Source organism: Vulpes vulpes, chromosome 15 (assembly GCF_048418805.1).
Source record: "Vulpes vulpes isolate BD-2025 chromosome 15, VulVul3, whole genome shotgun sequence".
NCBI classification, from domain to species: Eukaryota; Metazoa; Chordata; class Mammalia; order Carnivora; family Canidae; genus Vulpes; species Vulpes vulpes.
In genome coordinates this window covers 118,203,650-118,227,677 of record NC_132794.1, presented here as the reverse complement: position 1 = coordinate 118,227,677, position 24,028 = coordinate 118,203,650, and the positions used below count along the sequence as shown (strand labels likewise).

General features: G+C 66.5%; 1 protein-coding gene across 1 annotated transcript in view; it reads right to left on the bottom strand.

Annotated features, from left to right (window-relative positions):
* KNDC1 (kinase non-catalytic C-lobe domain containing 1) overlaps positions 1-24,028 on the bottom strand; it is a 49,726-nt gene that overhangs the window by 1,595 nt on the left and 24,103 nt on the right. Inside the window, exons 10-30 of the mRNA XM_026010649.2 lie at positions 19,842-20,000; positions 18,846-18,923; positions 18,198-18,291; positions 17,695-17,857; positions 16,975-17,621; positions 16,557-16,701; positions 15,609-15,709; positions 14,483-14,859; positions 10,953-10,982; positions 7,747-7,840; positions 7,578-7,675; positions 7,267-7,487; positions 4,233-4,346; positions 3,474-3,621; positions 3,195-3,374; positions 2,534-2,737; positions 1,992-2,074; positions 1,710-1,860; positions 819-941; positions 690-749; positions 263-420 (exon numbers count right to left, since the gene is read on the bottom strand). Of these exons, the coding sequence (XP_025866434.2) occupies positions 263-420; positions 690-749; positions 819-941; positions 1,710-1,860; positions 1,992-2,074; positions 2,534-2,737; positions 3,195-3,374; positions 3,474-3,621; positions 4,233-4,346; positions 7,267-7,487; positions 7,578-7,675; positions 7,747-7,840; positions 10,953-10,982; positions 14,483-14,859; positions 15,609-15,709; positions 16,557-16,701; positions 16,975-17,621; positions 17,695-17,857; positions 18,198-18,291; positions 18,846-18,923; positions 19,842-20,000 (3,428 nt within the window). The remainder of the gene's footprint in view (positions 1-262; positions 421-689; positions 750-818; positions 942-1,709; positions 1,861-1,991; positions 2,075-2,533; positions 2,738-3,194; positions 3,375-3,473; positions 3,622-4,232; positions 4,347-7,266; positions 7,488-7,577; positions 7,676-7,746; positions 7,841-10,952; positions 10,983-14,482; positions 14,860-15,608; positions 15,710-16,556; positions 16,702-16,974; positions 17,622-17,694; positions 17,858-18,197; positions 18,292-18,845; positions 18,924-19,841; positions 20,001-24,028) is intronic.

Here is a 24,028-nt window from a genome sequence, read left to right as displayed (position 1 = left end):
GCCATGGCTGCCAAGGCCTGCCCTGCCCTGACCCGCTCGCCCACATGGGTGCTGCGGGGGCGGCAAGGGGGCAAGAGCACCCTGACGGGGAGGGGGGTGTCCGGAGGTGGGGCTCCTCCCCGGGTGCCACGGCGGTCCCCGCCAGCAGCCCCTCCCAGGCAGGTGGCCCGGGTGCCAGGCAGTGGCCCCGCGGCCCCATGGGGGTGGGGAGGCCGAGGACTGGCCGCGGTGCAGCAGGAGGCAGGTGAGGGCGGCCCCTCACCTGAGCTTGCTCCACCTGTGGGCGCCGTTGGTCATGGTGAAGCCCCCGGTCTCCAGCTGCTGGATGTGCATGGCCAGGAGGCGCGCCGAGGGCAGCGTGGGCTGGGCGCGGAAGCGGCGGCCTTCCATCAGGCACAGGCTGTCGCTCTTCAGGAAGACCTGCGGGCGGCCGGGCGGCTGGGCAGGGGGAGGGCTGAGGGCCGCGGCGGGGCCGTGTGCAGCCCCCTGGGCGCGGCCGCTCGGCCCTGACCCCTGTCGCTGGGCCGCGGGGGAGCGCCGGGGAGCCGAGTGCCAGCCCCAGCCGTTGGTGCGCAGCCTTCCAGGGGCGGCTCTGCGGGCCCCGCCCTCTGCCCCCGCCCGCCGGTGAGGCCCCGGGGACGCGGCCCGGGGTGGGCTGCCGGGCTGCTGGGCGGCCGCGGGGACAGTACCTCCACGGCCTTCAGCTCCTCCATGACCTCCGCTATCTTTGCGGGTAGGACCCTCCAGGCCTGGAAGAAATGCACGTGAGGCGCGGCCGGCCAGTGCCGTGCGCCCCCCGCGGCCGGGCCGCCACTCACGGGGGACTGCCTCACGGCGAGGTGCTCCAGGCCCCCCAGGATCTGCATGGCCGTCGCGAAGTTCCTCTGCTCGTAGCAGGACTTGGCGATGAGCAGAAACTTGGAGAGCAGAGTCACCTGCAGCTGGGGGCGGGCGGGGACGTGGTCAGGGCCACCCGCGCGCCAGGCGTGGGGAGCGCAGGCCGCGCGGCGGGGTGGGGGGGTCGCTGCCCGCAGAGCGGCGGTGTCCACCCGGGAAGGGGCGCGTGACATGTGGCCACCCCAGCGTGCAGCCCTCAGTCCCCGCCTGCCGGTGCCGCCTCACGGGGATGGGTGCCAGGGGCGCGGGGCGAGCAGGACGGGGCACAGCTGGGGGCCACGGTCCCCACCCTGGGAGCCGGCTCAGGCGTGGGCGCCGGAGCCCCTGGGGGTGTCCTCTGACCGAACCCGGTGTGAGTGTGAGTGTGTGAGCAGCTGTGAGCGCGGCAAAGAGGGTGTGTGTCGGGGAAGCTGTGAGAGGGACTACGTGGGTAACGCGGTTGGGGAGCGGCCCCGGGGGTTGGGCACTGCGTGTGAGGGGGCACGAGGAACAGTGTGTGAGGGGGTGTGAGCGAGGAGGCAGGTGTGGGCGGTGTGAGGGCGTGTATTGGCGCGTGCTGGCGGGTACGTGTGCAAGTTCCGCGGAGGAGGCGCTTGCCACGGTGTGCAGGGCCAGTGCGCACTTGCAGGCGACGCGGGGAGCCACCGTGTGGCCGACATCACCGTCCGCGGAGGCCGTGACGCTACTTGTACCCCTTGCCTGGGGTGGAGCGTGGCTTCCCTGCGCGTGGGGAACGCCCGCGGGTCCCTGGGAGGCAGCCGGCGGCCACGCTCGGCTGCGAAGGCCCCGTGGGACGGAGCCGAGGCACCCACCTTGGAGGTGTGGCTGGTCACGATCTCGGCGGCCACCCAGGTGCTGACGTCGTCCGCGCTCCGCAGGAGCTGTAGCAGGTACTTGTCCTGCACGTAGTTGGGCAGAAACAGGCTGCAGGTTTTGGCTGACAGGGACTCGCAGGAGCTGGCCCTGGGGAGACGCGGGTGCCCGTCACGGCGGGGCCGCGGGGCGCTGCCAGGTCCGCGAGCGCCTCGGGGAGGCCCCAAGCCCTGGTTGCGGCCGCGCGGCCCGGACTCCGAGTGACACCCCGGGATGCTCACTTGGGGATGGCCACACTCTTGTCCATGACGCCCAGGGCCCGCGAGTTCAGGAAGTGGACGGGATGGCACTTCTGGAACAGCTCCTGTCGGAGACAAGGGCGCGGACGTCGGGCGTCTCCAGGCCTCGAGGCGGGGCCGCATGTCGGGGACCCGCCGCGCAGCCTGGCTGCAGGTGGGATCGCTCTGTCGCCGCCGCGGCTGCCACCTGGGGCCCAGGCGTGGGGTGCGTGGGGCGGGCTCAGGGAGGCGGGGGCCGGGGAGGCGGGGGCCGCGGGCAGTGGGTTGGAGGGCCACGGGCAGGGGTGGGGGTGGTGGGGCCGGGGGCGCCGGGGGGGGGGGGGGGGGCCTCGGGAAGGCGGGGCCGCGGGCAGGGGGGGGATGGGTAGGGGCCGGGGTGGCGGGGGCCACAGGCAGGGGTGGGGGGGATGGGTGGGGGCCGGGGGGGCGGGGGCCACGGGCAGTGGGTTGGAGGGCCACGGGCAGGGGTGGGGGTGGTGGGGCCGGGGCCGGGGGTGGGGGGGGGGGGCGTGCGGCGCGCTCACCTGCTGCAGGAGCGTCAGCTGGCTGCAGAGCTGCTGGGTGCTGTACTCGGTCAGGAAGCAGGGCCCCTTCTCGCCGGCCCTGGCGTACGGCCCGTACAGGTCCTCGAGGAAGCAGGGCTTGGGCAGCGCCGACGCGATGCTGTACTGGCGCTCCTTGTGCGGCAGCGCCAGCCCGTTGCCCCGCGCCAGCCTCCAGGGGAAGCTCTGCGGGCAGGGGCGCCGTGTGAAGGGGCGCGGGCGGCTCGCTGCGGGGTCGGGGAGGAGCGGCCCGGCTAGAGCCCCCGCGTGAACGCCTCCCGCCCGCGGCTGTGTTGGCCCAAGGACACCTGTCCCGGTCCCCCGGGCGGGTCCCTCGCGGACAGAGCCACTGAAGTCCCCGTATAAGGTGGACAGACCCCCCAGGCCCCCGGCCCGGGCCACGTCCCGAGTGGTGCCTTCCACCCAGGCCCCCGGCCCGAGGGCAGGGAACGCTGGTCCTCCGGGCCGGGGCTCCCCCGCCGTCCTGTCCTCAGCGGGGCGAGGCCTCACGGGCTGGCGCCCCGGGCCGGCAGCGTGGGGAACATTGTGGGCGTGTCTGCCCACGGGTCCACGCGGAGTTGGCCGGGCTGGGCTGGGGAGCCACGGCGCCCGCCCGGGAGGCCCACCCGGGAGAGGCCCCCACCTTCCGGGAGACGCCGTCTTCCGAGAGCCTCTTACAGAGCGCGTTGAGAGGCCTGGCGTCGTCCTCGGCTTCCTTGGGGTGCTCCAGGTCCGCGCCCCGTGAGGGGCCCTCGGCCCGCCGCTCCGCGCCCACCTCCAGGAGGCCCAGCAGGTGCTCCGCGGAGCCGTCCAGGGGCAGGATCTGGGCAGGAGCGCAAGGCGGTCACTTGCCACCCCGACGGTGGTGGCTGTCGGGGCCCTGGCGCTGCCCGCGGGGGCCCAGGGGCTGTGCCCGCGTCACCTTGGAGGAGATGAAGTCCTCGAGGCTGCCCAGGAGCCCGCTGTTGCGGGTGAAGTCCACGGCGTAGCAGTCCTCCAGCCAGGCCTGCAGCAGGCAGAAGCTTCGCTTGTAGATCTTGGTGAAGGTTGAGCTGGGGTCCTGGTGGGCCCTGCGGGCAGAGGGGACGACAGCTGAGCCGCGCGGGTCCCCCCAGCCCTGCGAGGCCGTGTGCTGCGGGGGCGGAGGGCCGAGTGGGGTCTGGACGAGGCCGTCTACGGGGGGGCAGGACGCAGAGGCGGCAGCCGGCCAGCTGGGCCCCGGGCTCCTGGGGCGGCCGTCACCCCCCGCAGCCGGGCTCCGCGCGTGGAGGTGTCTCCTGTGAGTCCCTGCCCCCAGGGTGGGAGGTGACGGCCGTCGGGCCGCGGCTCCGGAGCTCCCAGCCTGGGCACCGCGCGCAGGCCTGCCGAGGGGCGCATGGGGGTCTGGCAGGGACGACGGGCCGGCTCGGACAGCAGGCCACAGCCCGTCCGTCGCGCCTCCCCTCCCCTGACCCTACCCTCACCGTGTGTGCGGCCGCGGAAAGCCGAGGGCTTGGCACGCGCTTGCCTCCCACGGGTCCCGTGCCCACTGCGGCCACCGCCTCCTGGAGCGTCCGTGGCCTTGCCGCCCGGGTCCCTTCCCGTGTACCCTCTGTCCTCCGTCTTTGCTCTTCCTTCCCCGACCAGGCTGCGGCCTGGGTCCCTACCGAGGCCCGGGGTGCGCCGGGGGTCGCGGCCGTACCTGGACAGGGTGCTGTTGATGCGGTCCAGCAGGAAGTGCAGGAAGTCGTGGGGCGTGCAGAAGTACCGGAAGGTGTAGAGGAACTGCTGCACGTAGCCCTCCAGGAAGGCGTCGCTGCGGCGACAGGACGCGCTCAGGGCACGGCGGGGGCCCGGGCCGCTCCCCACCCCGACCCCCAGCCGCCGTCCAGGGCCCGCAGGCCTCTCCTCCCGCTGGAGCCCGCCCGTGCCTCGGGTACGTGGGGGAGGCCCGGCTCCCTGCGGCCTCCGATAGCGGTGCTGGGGTAGGCGTGTGGAAGGGAGCCGTGGGAATGTGCGTGAGCGTGCCGCGGGTGGGCTGCGTGTGTGGGCGCGCGTGCATGCTCGCCCTCGCCAGGAGGACGGCGGGAGAGGTGAAGGGGCGTGTGGGGCGCTGGGAACGCGAGGGGCTCCCAACCATTTCCGGGCGCAGGACCCTCTTTACCACCGATTTCTGAGGTGCCCTCCCCACGGGCTTCTGGAACCCGTTCGGAACCCCCGCGCGGCCCGGGACCCAGCCCAGAGCCCGAACTCGCTGCATCAGGGGCGAGGCTGGCAATTTGTGCCCCCACATTCTCGGTTCCTTGGGCAAACCAGCCGGTCAGGGGACGAGTGTTCCCAGCCTCGGGGCGCCCCAGGGAGCCCCAGGTCGGGCGACACCGCGCCGCTCAGTGACTCGGTCCCAGAAACAGGCAAGGCGTGAGGGTCCTGCGAGGCCGCCTCCCCGGCCACCACGCCGGGCCTCCGAGAGCGGACACGGCGCCTGGAGCCAGGTGGGCGCCCGGGCCGGCCTCCGTGGGCTGTGGCTGCCGTGGGCGCCGGGACCAGCCTGCGGGGGAGCCGCGTCCTCCAGCAGCCAAGGCCCTCGCGCCGGGCTGCCGCGCGCTCGTACACGCCCCCACGCACAGCCCACTCACACATGCACCCGTGCAACGCGCACCTGTGTACACCCCCCCACAACGCACCTGTGCATACACACCCGTGCACATACACACCCCCATGCACACATGCACCCGTGTACACCCCCACACTCATGCACACACCACCCACACATGCACCCATGCACACACCACCCACACATGCACCCATGCACACACATACACTGCACTCACACACGCACCCGTGACATACCCATGCACACCCCCCACTTACGCACCTATGTGCACACACGCGCCTGTGCACACACTCATGCACACACACCCCACCCACACGCACCCGAGCACACATGCATCTGTACACACACCCCACCCCACTCATATAAGCAGCTGTGCACACACACCACTCACACCACACACACATGCAGACACACGCACACCATGAGATCCCTCAACACACACACCCCCATGCACACCCCACTCACACACACCCCCACCCATGCACATATATACCCCCCATTCCCCCACAGGCAGATACATGCACACCATGAAAAACCTCTCAACACACACATTCCCCCATGCACACACCACACACACACCTCACTCAGCACACACACATGCATAACTCCCTCATGCACATATACACACATCCCACTCACATCCCACACACTCCTCACCCACAAACATGCACACACACACACACCCATGCACATATGCATACATCCCCCTCACACCCACATGCACATATGCGCACTCCCTACTCACACACACACATGAACACAACCCACACAGGTACACACACACTCCTCACACACCACACATATACTCATGCAATATGCACACCCCACTCACACATGCACACTCCCCCATGCACATATATACACTCCCCATTCACACACCATACACATTCATGCACACATGCACACATCCCACTCACATACACACCCCCCTCACACACCACACATACACACCCTCCACTCACACAGGCACACACACATCTGTCATCGCACGGCCAGCCCTCGGTGTGTGGTACACTCATCACAAAGAAGAGGGAGGCTAAGGTCTGAGTCCAAGGGTCGGCCTAGGGCCCAGGGCCAGTGGAAGGCTCCTAGCGCAGCCAGGTGGAGCCCACCTTGGGAGAACAGGGTACACGGGAAGAGGCTTCTGTCCTGGGAAGCCCCTGCTCTCAGGGACTTCCCTTGTTCCCTGAGTGTCCCCGTATACCCTGCTGACACCTGACCATCAGTTCTAGGGTCACCACAGCCTCCAGCTCAAAGGTCTTGGGAGCTCCCAAGAGTGTTATGGGTCTCCCAAAGCCAAGACTGGGTAAGGCCTCTCACCCCTGTCTGGGAAGGTAAACTGTACCCAACCCTGAGCTGCCGGGCCCGTGCCTGGTGTGGGCCAGGCCACTGGGTCAAGGGAACTTGCCAAGTGGTCCTGCACCTGCATACCAGGTGGACATGAGAGGCCCATCCACACAGGACGTGGCCGTGCCGACGGACTGGTGGGCCCAAGGGTGGAGGGGTGTGAGGGTGTCCTGGGGTTCTGTGACCCTGAGTGTGAGGGGATTGGCCTCCCTGCTGTGCACGGTGAGCATGCACATTTATCAGTTACGGTGTCTGATGAATGGGCATAGTGCTCCTGCCCAGAAACAGTGGCTGCAGGAAGAATTCAATGAGCATGCTGAGACCAGCCTCCCTGGCAGTCCGGGGGGCTAGACAATTACGGGGTGTTCTGACGTGGCAAAGTGGCTAGGATCCAGGCATGTCCCGGAGGCTCCTGTGTCTGCTTAATTCTAGGGGCCCCCTGGGTTGTTACTTCGGCACAGCCACGCTCCCTGGCTCCTCCCTGAAGCACCTGCCCTGGCACACCTGAGGCTGCAGGTGCACGTCCACCCAAGAGCTTGGCAAGGGAGGCAAATTGCAGCTGAGCTGACACAGGCTTAAAGTTCTGATGAAAAAAAATTTAAATTAAAAAAAGTATAAACCCACGTCAGATGAGGGAAGGCAGAGACTTTCCTCACCTTGTTTACCTCCTGGGGGCCTGTTTCTTTTTTTCGGTCTCCCTTTTGCTTTCAAAAGGCATGAAAGGGTCCAGGGAACCCCCAGGCCCGCCTCCCCACTTGGGGCTGGGCAGCCGCACCTGGAGTAGAGGTATGCCATGAGCCCCAGCGGCGTGCCGGCCTGCAGGACGCGGGCCTTCCTCTGCTTGCCGCCGCGGGGGTGCTTGCTGACGTTGTAGAAGATGAGGGACGAGGACTCGTCCAGAGGGCTGAAGTCCAGCGTGTCGCAGTGGGCCGCGGAGATGTTCACGATCACCGGCAGCGCGCAGGGCTCCAGGCCCCACCGCTCGGCATACATGACCTGTGTGTGCGGGGAAGCGGGCGCCTCGGTCTGGCTGGCCTCTGCCACCAGGTGCTGAGGGAGGGGGTGGGCAGGGTGCGGCGGACTTGCCTGCAGATACTTCTTGACCAGTCCCAGGAACTGCACTTTGCACTTCATTTCTTCCAGCTGGCCTCTCAGTTTGGACAACATGGTCTTCACCTCGGAACCTGTGGGCGGGCAGAGTGGGCACAAAGTGCCCCCCACTCCCCCGCGGGTGCCCTGCCCAGCGCCCTGCTACCTTTACTGCGCTTCTCCTTCTGAAGGAGCTTCTGGTAGAACTTCAGAGTCTTCCGGTAATTCCTCTTCTCTATCAGGAGCTGCTGCTCCAGCTCCTGGCAGGACAGAGCCGGTGAACGTTGCAGGTGCCCGCCACCGGCCCGCCCGTCTCCAAGTGCACCTGTCCCAGTGCAGCCTCCAGAAGTGGCCTCCCCCACCTCTGCGACCACGTGGGGACCTCCCAGGGACACAGTCACCCAGCTGCAGAAACAGTATCTGTGTGCCACGGGGGACTGGAATCCAATGGGGGGACGAGGAAATGAGAGGGGAAACCGTGGCAGTGGGTGTGGACGCTAACAGGAGGAGCCCTCAGCACCCCTCTCCGGGAACAGCCGGAGCAAGGAACCCTGCAGGTGGACACACTGCTCTACCCTGGAGGGACCGGGAAGGTTTCCTCCTGCCCTGGCAACAGCCCAGCCAATGAGAGACGGCCAGGGCCCAGCCAATGAGAAGCCGTTACTCTTGCAGCCCCCAGTTTACTCCAATGGGGTTTTAGTTTACAGCGGGCGCCCCAACTCCCTCTGTAAAAGAGCCTCCTCTTGGACCCCAGAGCTCCCCTGTGGTTTTGCCTTAATTTGCTGTTCTGTGCGATTCCCAAATAAACCTGTTTTTCTGGTAACATAACTGGCAGTTTTATCCTAAGAGTCCACAGAACTGGGGTGCAGACAGCACGTCGGTAGATCCCACTGAGCCACTGAGGACAGTGAGCTCGGAAGACAGCTGGGGTGGCGAGCACCTGACCTGGACCCGGACCTGGTCCCCCGACCCGGACCCTGCCCGCCGCCCCCAGCAGCAGTGTTGGGCCCCCAGCCCCCGCAGTGGCCCCCCCAGCCCCCCCCATGCTGCCCCACGCACCGGGGGCTGCCCTTCAGGGGGTCTCCAGCGCTGCTTCTGGCAGCAGGGTGGGGTGTGGTGGTGGGGTCTGCTGGCCAGCGCCTCCAGCCTTCCTGCCCCCCAGGCCCCTGTAGGCCCCCCACACCCCGGGCCCCTGCCACAGACTCCTCCCACTCACTCTCATTACCCCAGGCCCCTCGGCCGCCCTGTGTGGGGACAGCAGCCTGGACGTGGGGTCATTGCTGCCCCCTGGCCATCTAGTGAGTCACGTCCTCAGGGGGTTTCCTGGGGGTCACGGTCTGTGGGGTGCCCAGGAGCGGGGGTCCCAGCTCCTCCTGGAGAACGGGCACCTCCCAGGGGACCCCCCAAGCTGGCCTGGCCGCACAGTGCCCCCTGCTCTGTCCTCCCCACAGGCACGGGTCAGGGTTCTTGTGTCACAGGAAAGCCCCGGGCAGGGCTGGCTCAGGCAGCCAGTGGTAGCAAGGACCAGAACCCGCTCGGGACAGGTGCAGCCTGGCTCGGTGTCCCCACCCCGGGGCCCGGGGCTGCGGAGTGGTCAGGGTGGCCTGGCGCCTCTCCCCGCCGCCGGCCCAGAGCCTCCACCTAAAGCCGGATACACTGTGGCCTTCCTCCGGGCCCGGGGATCAGCGGCCCCCCGAGCGAGCTCCCCCTCACCTGTCCAACTGCCGCGAGGGACTTCGCTTTGTTGGTAACACCTACTTCTGTGTGGTTTGTAAGATTAAAAATGCAGGTGGTGGTGTATTTAAATGTTTGAATATCTGGTGGTTTTACCCAAAAGGTCGTTCCTCGTGTGGCTGTTTGAACAGCGGGGAGCAGGTGCTACCGGGGCGCTGCAGGGCCGGGGCCGTGCCTGCTCTTGGGGGACGCGGTGCAGACCGACCACCTCTTGCCTCTGCCACGTGAAATCAGGTCCCAGGCCTCGGGCTTGTTCTCCAGCCGCGGGACGAGGAGGTCATGGTGTCCCGAGTGGGCTGGAGGCCCCAGCGGCTAGCTGCCAGGGTTGGCACGGGACGGACCCCCGGGGTACGTGGGCAGAACCGGGTGCGCAGGACCTGCGCGCCTGCAGCGGGGAGCCACTGGCCGCATGTGGCGTCTCTCGTACAGAAAGGACACAAAAATGTCAGTTCCTGGGTCCGTGGGCCGCACCTCGAGAGCTCAGCCGCACGGGGCCGGTGGATGGCACGGATCCGGCCTGTGAGGTCACCGCGGACAGGCTGCCAGGTGGCACGAGGCCTGACACAGCGGTCCCCGCAGCGGCCCCACAGCACTGTGCTCACAGGGACTGGCCCCCCGCCCCCTGGGGTCTGGCTTGACCCCCCGGGGTCTCTGCGGTTCTGTCCACACACACTTCTCTGCCATCCGGCTTCCTGAAGACGCGGGGACCCCGGCTGACGACCCCTAAAGCCCAAAGCGGGGGACGGCCTGGAGCCCTGGGTGGGGAGCCCTCCTTTTGTGCAGCTCAGGACTGCCATGGGGAGAGCGCCCTTGGGGGGCAGCCTGCACACGGCCCCCTCCAGCCCCGTCGCCCCCTCGCACCTGTCCAGGTGCGGGCCTGGACCGATGGCACACACCCGCTTCCTGCCCGAGTGGGGCTCACACACACTCGTCCCCGCATCTTGGAAACTTCGGTTTATGAAGTTAGGTATGAAGTTTGTTGGCCACGCTTCTCACCCCACCGAACTACAGACTGGTTTTTCGGAAAAGACCTTTTTGACTGATTTTAAAACTAAGTTTACATGAACTAAAATTCACAGAAGATGTTGGGGGTAACACAGTGGCCGCAGGCCCGACACGGACTGGCCAGGCCTAGGTACACTCGGGGGCACGGGCGGGCAGGCTTCCGGGCCTAAGCCAGCCAAGGGTTCTCTGGGGTCATAGGAGCGAGTGTGGATTCGAGGCCCAGAGCACACGTGGCTCCTGGTGCAGGACCTGAGGGTGGTCAGGACAGGACAACCCGTTGGAAGGAAGCCGGAAAGTGGGAACGCGTAGACAAGGAGAGGAAAGGCTGAACGGGAATCAGCACTGAACGCCGACGACAAAGCCTGACAGCCCGGGGCCGCAGGGGCCACGGGCACCCAGCCCACACTCACGCAGGGGCCTCAGGCCCGGCCACTCGCGCTCCTGTCGATGCCCTCAGCCGTGCTGCCCACACCACGCCCGGGCCTGCCCCACACTCGCCCTGTGTGGGCAGCGAGTGTGAACGCGTGTCCAGTCCATCCCTTCCGAGGAAGACGCGGGGGGTTGTGAGAGGAACGCGCAACGACGGCCGCCCCGTCCAGCCCGCCCACGACGCGTGGGGCGCGGGAAGCTCACCTGTCTGCATTCCGGTTCCAGGAGAGACGTCTTCCCAGGTGAGCGGGAATGAAAAGGAAAACAAGGTCACCCGGGTCACTCTGCAGCGCCCCTCGCACGGCCTGTCTCCCCCAGACTGTGCCTGTGGGGCTGAGCCCGGGTTTCAGAGTCCGAGGCCCAGGGAAGCTTGTCCACCTTGGGGTCGTGGCCGCCGGCACCTCCTGTCCCACTCTGGTCTGCAAGGCCCTTTCAAGACCCGTGGGAGCATGGTGACGGGGCCCGGGGTCCCCGGTGGGTGTGTGTCCTTGCCTGGGGCAGCCGCGGGGAGCCAGGGATGGGCGACAGGGTCCACCAGCTGATGGGCACTCACGCGCACCAGAGCCACCCTCTGCGGTCCCCACACGGTGTGAGGTCGGCGGGCATGACCTGTGATGTCAGAGGACGATGAGGACGACCTGGGGCGCTGGAGGCCACACCTGGACTCTGGGCGTCCCCCTTCCCCACAACTGCGAGGATGAAGCTGTTGGGGCCTCCGAGAGGCCACGTTCTCTGTGACTCGGGGCGTGACCCCCGGTGCCACCATCATCCCCGTTCCTGGGTCAGCGGGGCCCGTGTCCTGGTCCAGCTGAGGTCAGGGTGACAGGCCTGTGTGAACACCCAGGCTCGGACTAAGGGATGGCAGAGGGACCTCCTGGGGATGCCGCCCAGCGTCTTCTGTGCTCACTTTGACTCAACTGTGATGACCTGTGCTTCACGTCTCCAGGGCCGCTGGTCGTCTGCCCCATTTTGTTCTCAACTATTTTATTTAAAGATTGATTTATTTACAGGATCCCTGGGTTGTTCAGTGGTTTGGTACCTGCCTTTGGCCCAGGGTGTGATCCTGGAGACCTGGGATTGAGTCCCACATCGAGCTCCCTGCATGGGGCCTGCTTCTCCCTCTGCTTGTGTCTCTGCCTCTCTTTCTCTCTCTCTGTATCTCTCGTGAATAAATAAAATCTTTAAAAAAATTGATTTATTTGAGAGGAAGAGTGAGCACATGGCACAGTGGGGAGGGGCCGAAGCTGGGACCTTGAGGTCACGACCTGAGCTGAAACCAAGGGTTGGACACCTGACGGACGGGGCCACCCAGGTACCTCGTTCTCAGCTGGCTTTTACATTTCATTTTCAAAAGATTTTTGTGACAACCTATAGAATGTACAATTTACCATTTTTCATCGTGCTGTTCAGCAGCATCACCCAGCTGGGTCACCTGGGCCACGGGGTGCGGCCCCGATCCCCACCCCAGCCCCGTCCCCAGGCCTCTCCCACCCTCACCCACACCCCCACCCCAGGCTGAGGCTCTGTCCCCGCCCCCGTGCTCCGGTGCCCCCGTCTCTGGGAAGGCGACCTCGCGGGGACCTCGTGCAGGTGGCATCATGCAGTGCGCGTCCTTCCGCGTCTGGCTTCTCTCCCTCGGCCTTGTGCCCTCGGGGCGCATCCACACCTCCTTTCGTGGCTGAGAGATGCTCCGTGTGGCCGGAGCCGCCTGGCTCCTCCATCTGTCTGTCCGTCTGTGCGGGACACGCGGGGCCCCGGCCCCTCTGGGTGCCTGGGTCCGTGTGGTGCAGCCCTGCCTGGTCCTGGGGTGCCACGGGGCGTGCTGAGTCGGGTGGTAAATCCAGGCGTAGGCTTGGAGGAGGCTCCCGGGAGGTGGTGCCACCTCCTTTCTCCGCATGCCGCACGCGCATTCCCCCCCGGAGGGGGCTCCAGGAGGCTGGAGGAGGCTGGAGGGGGCTGGAGGGGGCCGGAGGGGCCGGCAGTCCCTCTCACCGCCGGCGCCGCCCAGGTGGTCCTGGGCTTTCCCGCGGGGGCCGGGGTGGGCGCCTCCTTGCGCGCGGGGCTGTCCCGCCCCTGCACGGCGAGGTCCCCGCGTCCTGGGGCCGACCCTCCGCGGCCTGGGGCCTGCGTGGGCTCCGCCGCTGATGCACAGGCTGCCTCCTGGCCGCGCACCTTCTCCGCTGGTACCTCCGGTGCCTCGCTCCGGGCGCCCCATCCGAGAAGCCGTGTCCGCGTCCCGTGTCGCGGAGCTTCCACGCGTGATTTCTTCCAGGGCTGCGGCTGCAGCGCTCAGGTCGGGGACGTTCTCGCTCCTCCTCGGAGCGGCCTGCGGAGCCCGGACACCCGGGGGTGCAGGGCCGGGTCGGCTCCTCCGGGCGCTGCAGGCCGGGCGCTGGGCCCGCGGCGCGGACGACCCCCGCCCGCACCTTCCGGACTCAAGGCCGCGTCCCCAGGCCGCGGCGGTCCGGGAGGTCCCTGGGCGTCTCCGCAAGCTCGGGTCGGCTCCTTCCACCCCCCGGACAGCACCGTGGGCGCCGCGCGGCCCTGGGCGTGGGCGTGGGCGTGGGTGTCCCGACGCTGAGCGGGATGCGCTGGTCTCCAAGGCCCTCCCGCCCCGGCCCCGCCCCGGCCCCGCCCCCGCCCCGCCCGGCCCCCGCTCCGGCCCCGACCACGCCCCGACCACGCCCCCCGCCCCGCCCCTGCCACGCCACGCCCCCACTCTGGCCCCGACCCGCCCCGACTCCGCCCCTACCCTGTCCCCGCCCCGGCCCCGCCCTCCCGCCCTGACTCCGCCCCGGCCCCGCCCCCGACCCAGCGGCCCCGCCCCTCCCGCCCTGACTCCGCCCCCGTTCAGGCCCCGCCCCACCCCGCCGGCCCCGCCCTGACTCCGCCCCTGTTCAGGCCCCGCCCCCAGGCCCGCCCCCGGCCCCGGTGCCCCCTCTGCGCCCCGCGGCGACCCAGGGAGGCCCAGCGTGGGGAGGACCGTCCCGCCCCCGGCGCACCCGCGCTGCGGCCCCGTCTCACCCGCGGCGCCAGCCCCGTCCGCTTCGCAGCCTCAGTTTCCCTACGGGCCCACTCGGGGCTCCCCCCGGGCTTCGGGGTTGCCCTCCGCGCCAGGCCCCGGGGTGTCGTGGCCGCACGGCGCGTGGGGGGCGCAGGAGGCCAGGAGGAAGGGGCGGCGGCGGGAGGTGACCCGGGAGGCCCCCTTGACCCGGGGGACTGGGCGGAGCGCGGCAGGAACCCGAGCGTCTGGGGCCCTGCCCGAGGCTGTCCCGGGGGCCAGACCTGCGCCCCGAGGCCTGAGCGGGCCCTGCTGGGGGGCGCGGGGGCTACAGCCCCCTCCAAGCTGCTGGCTCCGTGGGCGCTGAGCCAGGGGTCTGGGTGTCCTCCCAGGGGCGGCCTGGCCGCTCTCAAGGGTGAGGCCCACCTGGCCCTGCTGACCCGGAGAAGCTTAGGCTGCCCAGCGGGGCGCAGGGGGACGCTGCCCACCTCAGACGCCCAGGCCGAGGGACCCCTTGTGCCACCTGGACAGACCCCACGGGCCTGGCACCTCTGCTGTTCTCGCACCTCGCGCTGCCCCCCGTTTGGGGAGGTGGCCTGGAGGAGGGGCTCAGCCCGCCTGCCCCCGAGGGGGACACGGCCGCACCCAGGCCAGCCGGGGCTCACCGCTGCGGGACCTGCGGCTACCACGCCCCTCCCCGCACTGCCAGCAGCGGGCCGCAGGCGACACTCACCGGGCCCTGGGCATCCGCGTCGCCGGCCCCGCCAGCCTTCTGCCTCGCCAGCTCCCTCACGTAGCTGTAGACGTCGGCGCCGAAGCAGTCAGCCTCGTAGAAGGCGCTGCACCAGCCGGGGCTGCAGCTCTGGAGCTCGGCCAGCCCGGCGTCCTTGGGCCTGGCCAGCCGGGTCACCGCCTCGGGGCCCGGGCCCCCGCCCGGCTGCCCGTGCTCTCCCGCCTCCTGCTGCCGCTCCCGCTCGGCTTTGACCGACTTCTGAGGCCGGAATCCCACCTCGAAGTTACCCCGTGACAGCTCGTCCGCGTCGACGTCGGACAGTGACGGGGGCGGGCAGGGGGCTCGGCTCATGCGCCCTGCGGTCAGTTTGTCCTTCCCTGCACAGGACGGGAGGACCCCGCTGGGAACTCGGGTGCGTGGGGCCGAGCGCATCCCGATCGTCAGGGGAGGCTGCTCGTGCTGAGCCGCGGACGCGAGGCCCTGCCTGCTGCTCGGGGGCCCATGGGGTCCTGAGGGTTCAGGGCACAGTCCTGCTTCCCAGGAGGCCCCCGATCCCCTCCCCAACGCAGGCTGCCCTGAGGCGGCATCCCGAGAGGAGCCCCCAGGGCCGGTGCAGGGTGAGCACCGGGAGGCGGGCCCGGGGGGCCGAGATGCTCGCTGGGCACCAGCACCCTGCTCTGCACCTGCCGCGGCTGCGCGGGGCGAGAGGGCGGGAGGAGGGCGCCTGCCTCGCCACCGCTGCAGTGGCCGTCACACGGGTGCTCGTGGTCACGCGGCCTGGCACCCAAAGCCGCGACCGCCCAGGACTGATTCCATGAGCTTGCGAAGGTTTCAGTGACCTCGGAGTCCTGCGCTAACGTTGCAGGACGACCAGCCCCAGAGCCTTGGAATGGCACAAGTTTGCAGGAAAAGTGCCAAGACGTCCCGGTCACCACGCTGCCGCCCATGATCCCAGGACGCCAAGGTGCCCGCCCAGCCTCGCCCTGCACCTGCTGACGTGGGGACCCCTCCCGGCACGGAGCCCCCGGGGGACGAGCCTGCGCTGGGGCCTCCGCGGAGGCAGGGAAGCCTCTGCCATAGTGACCCAGTCACAGGCAGGGGGCGGCGTGGACAGCTCCTGTCTTACCCGCTCCGCGCAGCGACGGCCTTTTGCTGGACAGCGAGCAGCCATGTGGCCCGCCGGCCTCGCTGGCCTCAGCCTGTGACCCGGCCTCCTCCTCGGGAGCTCTGGCATCAGAAGGGAGGACACTGCAGGCGCCCCCGGCGCCCCCCACCGCACCGCTTCCCTGCACTGCCTTCTGGGGGGAGACTTGGCGCTGGGCTGGGGGCTGCCAAGGGCACCTGAGCGCAGGCCCCAGGCCGTCCCGACACCCTCCTTCCAGAGTTCAGGGGCCCAGTGCTGGCACGGGGCTTCCCGGGCACCCGTTTCTGGAGGTCCCCGGAGGGCCCTGCTCACGCTGTGGGAACTGTGGCGTTTGCTGCCTCGCGGGGTGCAGGGGTGTCCGGGGGGGGAGCGTGGGACGGGGTGGGGCGCTCCTGCCAGTGCTCCGTCGACGTGTGTGCACAGGCGCCCTCACAGCTCCCACGGCACATGCGAAGTGACCGTGGGCCCCACCCGCCCGCGGTGGTTGCTGTGGCATCGGGTCACCCCCCTCGGTCCCCACAGCCCTCTGGGAGGCACTGTGACTGTCACCCCACCTTCTGCCGTTAGGAGGGGAGCTGTCCCCTCGTGCTGACCTGGACAGTGAGGGGGCAGATGCAGTTCCCTGGGGTCACCCTCCTCTGGGGCTCCTGTCACGTGGCCTCTTCAAGCCGGTAGCTGAACGGGGAGGTGTGCTGCCCACACCCCGGGGGCCCCCTGCCCTGTCCTCCCGGGGGTTCGGGTGGGTTCAGGCCCAGCCAGAGGGCCCCGGGGCCGGGGCGGCCAGTGCCGGGAGGGGAGGGGGACGAGCTGGACGTCAGGCGATAGGAGGGTGTGCGGGACACGGCGGGGCTGGGAGGGGGCGGACCCGGGGCCGTCCCGCCCGGCAGGGACCCCAGGGTGCGGAAGGCCTGGGGCCTGAGCAGGACTCACCTGTGGGAGGGGGACGTCCTCCCGTTCACCACCCTGAAGAGGCTCTGCAGCAGCTTCTCCCCCCAGTAGAGGTCGCAGAACTTCTCGGAGATGGCCCCGCAGAACGTGGCGTACGTGAGGTCTTTCAAGGCGTAAATGTATTCCCCTGGGTTTGCGGGGCGGTAGCGGCCAGTTACGCGGTGGGCGAGCCCCCTCGGGTCCCCTGCTCCCCACGGCTGACGGGCGGGCGGGGGAGGGGGGACCGGGCTCTGAGACCCTCGTCCTGCCCTCCCCGGGGGCTCAGCTCTGCCCCGAGCTCCTGGTGCAGATGGACGAGCGGGGCCCCTGCTGGTGCCGAGCCTCCCCCGGTGCACTGTCCCCTCGTGGCCTCTCCCGGGCCCTGGGGTTCTCTGGGGGACCCCGTGCCCCCCCACGATACCCATGATCAGAGCCTCCAGCCCGTTGTCCATGTAGCCGTCGAAAGCAAACTCCTCCTGGATGAGGCGCATGGCCTCCTGCAGCGACGGGCAGGCTGTCCTCCTCGGGAGGGGCGAGGCGTCCACGCTGGCCGGGCAGGGCTTGCGGTCTGCTGGCGGGGGCCGCTCGGGGCCACCGTCCGGGGCCTGCGCATCCTGTTCTGGGACACGAGTGCGTGTGGGGCTGTCTGGACTGGCCTCGGCCGCGGAGGGGTCCCGGGGGGCTGGCGCGGGACCCGCAGGCTCCTGGCCTGGGCCCTCGGTGGCCTTGCTCCTGGGTGGCTGGGCCGGGCGGCGGGCGTCGAGGCCGGCTGCATCCGACCCTGGGGCTCCGGGTGCGACTCGGTCCGGCCCCTGCTCCACGGTGGGAGGCGCCTGTGGCTTCAGGAGTGGGACAGCCGTGGCGGGCTCGGGCCTGGCTGGGGAGGCTCCCTCCAGGGCAGGGGGTGCAGGACAGGGGCTCCCCTGGGCCGTGTCCATCGCGGGGTCCCTGAGAGGTTCTGGGGCTGCTCCCTGGGGTCTGGGCCCCGGTGCTGGCTGCTCAGGCGTCGTCCGGCTGGGGGCGGCTCCGTGGGCCTCAGGGGCCTGCCTCCCGTCGCCCGCCCCATCCCTGAGAGCACAGAGAGCAGTCGTCACTGAGGGGGGCTTGGGGACCCCGCGGGGTCCGGGGTGGAGGTGCTCACCTGGCGCCACCTGCGTCGGATGCCAGCACGATGGGCCTGAAGCGCGAGGCTGTGGAGGTGAGGGCGGCTGGCAGCAGCGCGGCCCCTTCGCGGCAGGGGGGTGCAGCGGGCACGGGCCCCTGCGTGGCCTCCGGCCTGGTGGGGCCACTGACCCCAACGGAGCCTGGGGACGAGCTGCGGGTGAGTGCTGGCGCCGACGCCCTGGTGGAGCCCCCGCCTCTGCCCCCCACGGGCCCCGCGCGTCTCCGAGGGGACTTCCAGAGGCCTGAGCGGGGGCGGGGTGGCAGCCGAGGGGGGCCGGGGGACGCGGCGGTCGGCGGGATGTGCACGTGGCCGTGGGGCGAGAGCGGAGCAGGCTCACCGGCCTGCTGTGGTGGCTGGCGACGCGGGGGCTGGTGGCGGTGGGGCGAGGGCTGGAGTGGACGGCAAGGCCGCCGGACGCCCCGGGGCACCCCCAGGGCCGAGGGGGCAGCGGAGCGTGAGGGGCTGGGCCCGGGGCCCACCTGAGCCGGGCCCTGGGGTGGGCTCCGCGCTGGGCTGCAGCTCAACCAGGGAGACTGCGTTCTGGAGGCCGATGGTCTCTTCCTCCTGGGGAACCTGGGAGGGGACAGGGCCGGCCCGGTCAGGGCGGCAGCAGGGCCTGAGGCGCAGGGTGGACGCTGCGGCCCACACTGGCTCACACGGCGGGCTGGCTCGTCCTTCCCGTGGGTGCCCTCGGAGGCCGGCTGCATCGCCTTCCCAAGTCAGCAAGGTTTTGTGGCTTTCCCCCATTGAGGCCCCGGGTGACTTGGGGCACAGACTCCCAAGCCGAGCAGGGGGGCGTGTGTGCGAGTCCAGCGTCCGAGGGCCCCGCCTGGGGCAGCGTGCCCGGGAGGCTAGCAGGTGCATTTATGAACCCCACCAGCACCCTAAGGGTCGCCCGGCAGGATGTGTCCGCGTCCCCGTGGCGGCCGAAGGGCACCCACCCACGCGGGCCAGCAGCAGAGGACGGGGCGCGGGCTGTGGGGGGCCCCTCTGAGGCTAAGAAGTGACCACCTCTTCCCTAAACTCGCTCTGTATTTGCAGAAAACAGCATAAAATGAAGATCCTCCTGCCCCCCGGGCCCCCAGGGCAGAGAAAGGGGGTTCGCCACCTGCAAGGCCCCATCTCACCTGACAGGTCAGCGCCCTCAGGTGGGCCAGGATCTTTCTGCTGTCCATGCCTCGCTGCAGGAGGTAGGTGCTGCATACCTGCGGGGGACAGGCCTCGTGTGCAGGCGCTCTGCGACGCCACAGCCGGGCACGGGCCCCCAGGGCCCCCCGTGGCCCCCCGGGACCCTAGGTCACCCCCTGTGACCCCTGTCACCTGCACATGGAGGGGCACCAGCCCGCCATGTGGGAGCATCTACGGTAACGGGGGTGACCTGTCCCCTGCCCTTGAGCATCTGTGTCCCATGCATCTGTGTCCTACCCCCCAGCCTCAGGAGCACCATCGCCAGGAAGGACGGGGCCCCGGCTCCCAGCATCTGTGGGGCGGTGGGCACAGCACCCCCCGAGCCCCTCATTCTCAGAAGCCTCCCAGCAGGCTCCGTGCCGATCTGCAGTGGAGGGAAGGTCCTTCCCTGGGGTCTGTCCACCCGTCTGTCCACCTGTCCGCAGCCACTGAGCAAAGTGCTTCAGCATCGAGGCTGACGTCTGCTGCCTTCATCTGCCAGGGGAGTGGCCCGGGGCAGCCGGGGGCACAGGGGGCCGCACAGGGGTCCCCTGCAGAAGGTGGCCCCCTGCGGCCTCTTCATCTCAGGAACAATCTCGGGACCCCCTGGGCTGGTGCAGCTCTTGCTGGCAGATGGGGGCTCTCCTGGGAGGGGCAGGACCCGGCCCACGAACCCCTGCCCAGCCTGCAGAGACCACAGCGAGAAGGGGAGGCCCAGAGGACCCGAAGGAGGCGGGGGGGTTGGGCTGTTGGGGAGAACACCCCGTCCCCACGCCGGCCAGGCGAACTCCCCGGAGACAACCGGGTGTCAGACGCTGTCAGCCACCTGTCCGCAAACGAACCCACGGCCCTCCCCACGCAATGCCCACGTGTCCTGGAGTCAGGCACCTGTGCACCCCGTCGGCCACCGCCCGGACCCCCGACCGGGAGCTGGGGTCCTGCCTGCGGCGCGTTACCTTGATGGCCTCAGCTGGGCATGGCCGCTCCTGGGCACTGCGTCTGGCCATGTCCAAGAGGAGGGTCTTGAGCCTGCGGGGCAGGGCCAGCTTGTGGTCTCGGGGGACGCTGAACTTGGCGGCCGTCCACAGCACCGCGGCCACGCAGTACACGGAAGCCTGGTGGGGAAGAGCCCAGCCCTGCTCAGCGCCCCCCCAGGGCCCCCAGGGCCCCAGCAGGGCAGCCGCTCCGTGGGGACCCCTCCTCGGAGCGCGGACGCCCAGCTGGACCCACAGGCAGGTTCCCCCGGGGGCCTGTGGCCTGGGAATGTACTCGTCGCCAAACACCCTGGGGTCACTCGCAGCCACGACCCAGGGCCCCCGCGGGACCCTCCCACTTTCACTGACCTGGGGGGGGTGGAGGCCGCGTCCCGGGGCCCTGAGCCAGCGCGTGCTGCGAAATGGTCGACCGGGCTCCTGAGCAGAAGTGCCCGCCTCTACGTCCACACGGGACTTTGTTCTAAGTGCCCCGTGCGCAGGGCGGCGCGCACCGTGGGCGAGAGGGGCGGGATACCGAGTACGTTCCACGGAGCCTGGGGATCGTCCCCCACACGCTCGCGCATTTGACTCGGGCTTAGACCTGAGTCCACCTGCGGCCGACACGCGGCCCCCACACCTGCCGCCGGGTGTTTCCGTTTAACCCAAGACGGAAGCGCAAGTGGAAGGCTGCGGTCGGTTCGCTGCGGGGCGGGGGCGGGGGCGGGGGCGGGGGCGGCTGTCTCGCCACGGGCGGCGGCTGCTGGAGGTGGCGGGTCGGCACCGGACACGTGCTTCACCACCAACACTTCCTCCTCACGCCGTGAGGTCTGCGCAGCCCTGGTTTCTGCGTGTGCCCATCTCCGGGGTGAACGGTCCACACGCCTGCACCGGGCATGGGGGGAGGCCCACGGCGCCCCTCCTGGAGCGCAGATCCGTGCACGACGCTCTCATCCCGCAGACCCCGTTTGCTGTGCACATTCACTGACGTTTTTAGAAAACGTAACCCTTTATTTTGAGATAATTACAGATTCACGTACAGTTGTAGGAAATGATACAAACGGACCCGCGTACCCCATACCCAGTTCCCCACAATAGTCACATCTCACAAAACCGTTGGGCAACACCGACCAGGACGCTGGCCTCGACACGATGACGACACAGGACGTGTCCCTCCTTGGGATGCGCCCCGCTGCCCTCGCCGCAGGCACTTAATCCCCAGCGACTAGGATCTGTGGTGCGTTTCTGTGATTTTGTGCCGTTCGCATGAATGGGCACAGCGGGTGACCTCTGGGGATCAGCATATGCGCAGATCCAGCCAGGCTGCTGCCTTATCGTCCCCGGCTCCCCGTGCGCAGGGACCAGGCTCCCTTTACCACCATTTGCTCCCCGGGGGCAGATGTCTGGGCCGTTCTGGAGGCAGTGGCGGTGATCATCCGGGGGCAGGATTTTGTGCAGATTTACGACTCGTTTCTCCAGGACGGGTGCCAGGGAATGTGCTTCTGGGCTGCAGGGAACCTATGTGTTGAGTTTCTGACCCAGCTGCCAAAAGGGCCGTGCCCCCAGCAGCGACCAGGAGCTCCCGCCGTGCCGCGTCCTCACCGGCACCGGCTCTGGTCAGCATTTGGGGTCGAGCCATCCTCATCGCGAGGAGTGGGGTCTCCCTGTTTTGGTTTGCAATTCCCACAAGCCACATGACGTCGCACGGCTTTCATATGCTCGCTTGCCATCTTGTTCGGTGAGGGTCTGTGCAGATCTTTTGCCCACTTTTTAATTGGGTTGGTTTTAATTGTTGACTTATAAGAGCTCTTTGTATATTTAGGATATAGGGGCTTCATCAGATGTGTGTTCTGCCAATATTTTCTCCCATCCGTGGCTTGTCTTTTCACTCCCTTAGAGTGTCTTTCGCAGACTGGAGGTTTGAGGTTATAGTGAGGCCTACACATCGGACTCTCTCTTTCACAGACTGCTTTTGTGTCGTGCCCAGAAACTACTGCCAGATTCCTCCTCTGGTATCTTCTGGGGGCTTTACGGTTTGCATGTTGCATTTAGGTCTAGGATCCATCTTGAATTAACGTTTGTGAACAGTGCAAGGTCTTTGTTAAGATCCGTCTTATTGGGATCCCTGGGTGGTGCAGTGGTTTGGCGCCTGCGTTTGGCCCAGGGCGCGATCCTGGAGTCCCTGGATCGAGTCCCACGTCGGGCTCCCTGCATGGAGCCTGCTTCTCCTTCTGCCTGTTTCTGCCTCTCTGTCTTTCTCTCTCTCTGTGTGACTATCATAAATAAATAAAAAAAATTGAAAAAAAAAGATCCGTCTTGTTTTCGTGTTTTGCACGCAGGCACTCAGTTGTTCCAGTGCCATTTGTTAAAGAGACCGTTGTTTCTCCCCGGAACAGCCTTGGCTCCTTGGCTGAGACCGTGGACTATATTTGTGTGGGTCTATTTCTGAGTTCTCTGTTCTGTTCCATTTATTTGTCTTTTGCCAGCAACACAGTCACAATAACAACTGGCTTTATAGTAAGTTTTAAACTTGAGCAGCGTCAGTCTCCTGATTTTTCTTCCCCTTCTCCTTCTTCTTCTTTACTGGGCCTTTAGTCTCCATACAGACTCGAAAACCAGATCGTTCACATCTGTGAGTAACTTGGGATTCCGACTGGAGTTGCATTCAATCTATGGGTCAACTTGGGAAGAACTGATATCTTAACGGGATTGAATCCTCCTATCCATGAACATGGACTATCTCTCAATTTATTTAGATTTTTTAATCAGAGAGTTTTGTAGTTTCCCTTATGGATCTTATATGTATTTTGTTAGATTTTTACGTGTGAATGTAAATCAAATTGTATTTTAAATCCCAGGTGCCAGTTGTGCACCGCTGGTGAACAGTGAAGCAACTGACTTTTGCATATTAACCTGCCATCCTAAAATCTTGCTTATTAGTTCCAGGAGGTTTTTGTTGATTCTCTGGGATTTTCTACATACACTGTCATGTCACTGTGAACAAAGGCAGTTTTATTTCTTCCTTCTCAATCTGCACCCATTTTCCTTTCTTGTCTTATTCCATTACCTAGGACTTCCAGTATGAGGTCGAGCTGCAGTGGTTAGAGGGACACTCTTGAGTTTTTCCCAATCTAGTTCCTCACCGTTAATTGTGTGAGCTCTAGGTTTTAGTGGATGCTCTTTATCAAGCTGAGGAGGTTCCCCTCCATTCGTAGGTTGCTGAGAGTTTGTACCCTGATGTGTGTCAGATTTTGTCGATAGCATCTGTTGACATGAACACAATTTGTCTTCTTTGGCCATGGACGTGATGTCCTGAATTGATGGCTTTCCCATTGTTGACTCAGTCTTCTATACGTGGAATAAAATCTCACTTGGCCAGTTTCTGACTTTGGTGAAGTTCATTTTTCCCACTTTTCCTTTCATGGAAACATTTATGGACACTGCTTGTGGTGTCAAGTTTAAAGACTCTTTGCCTGGCACTTTATCGCAGAGATTTTTCTTTGATTTCTTTCATCAGCGTTTTGTAGTTTTCAAGACATAAGTCCTGTGCGTGCTTGGTTAGATTTACATGTAAGTATTTCATTGTTTGAGTCACTATACATTAGATTGAGTTTACATTTTATATTTTAATTAGATTTATGTTTATTCAAAAATAAACACTTTCCTTCAGCTAAGACAACAGAAGGGATTTATTGTACATGTTACAAATCAGCAGCAACTGAGAACAGAATTAGTCCTAAATGTCACAGTTCCGGGGCAAAGGACAAAAGGGATTGTTTTTGTATGAACAAGTTGGATCTCTCCGAAGTGGCTGTGATCAGGGACCCCTGGGTGGCTCAGTGGTTTAGTGCCGCCTTCAGCCCAGGGCATGATCCTGGAGTCCTGGGATCAAGTCCCACATCGAGTCCCACAGGGAGCCTGCTTCTCCCTCTGCCTATGTCTCTGCCTCTCTCTCTCTCTCTGTGTCTCTCATGACTAAATGGATAAAATCTTAAAAAAAAAAAAAAAGAAATGGCTGTGATCAGATGGCGATGGATGTTCTAGAGCCACTGAGACAAATTCTAGAAAGTAAGTGTGGCTGTCCAACAATTTGCACCAGTGTCCCTGGCCTCTGGCCTTTCTTTCCTGTGGCCTTGTGGGTGCACAAGCTTGCACTTTACTTGGACCTCAGC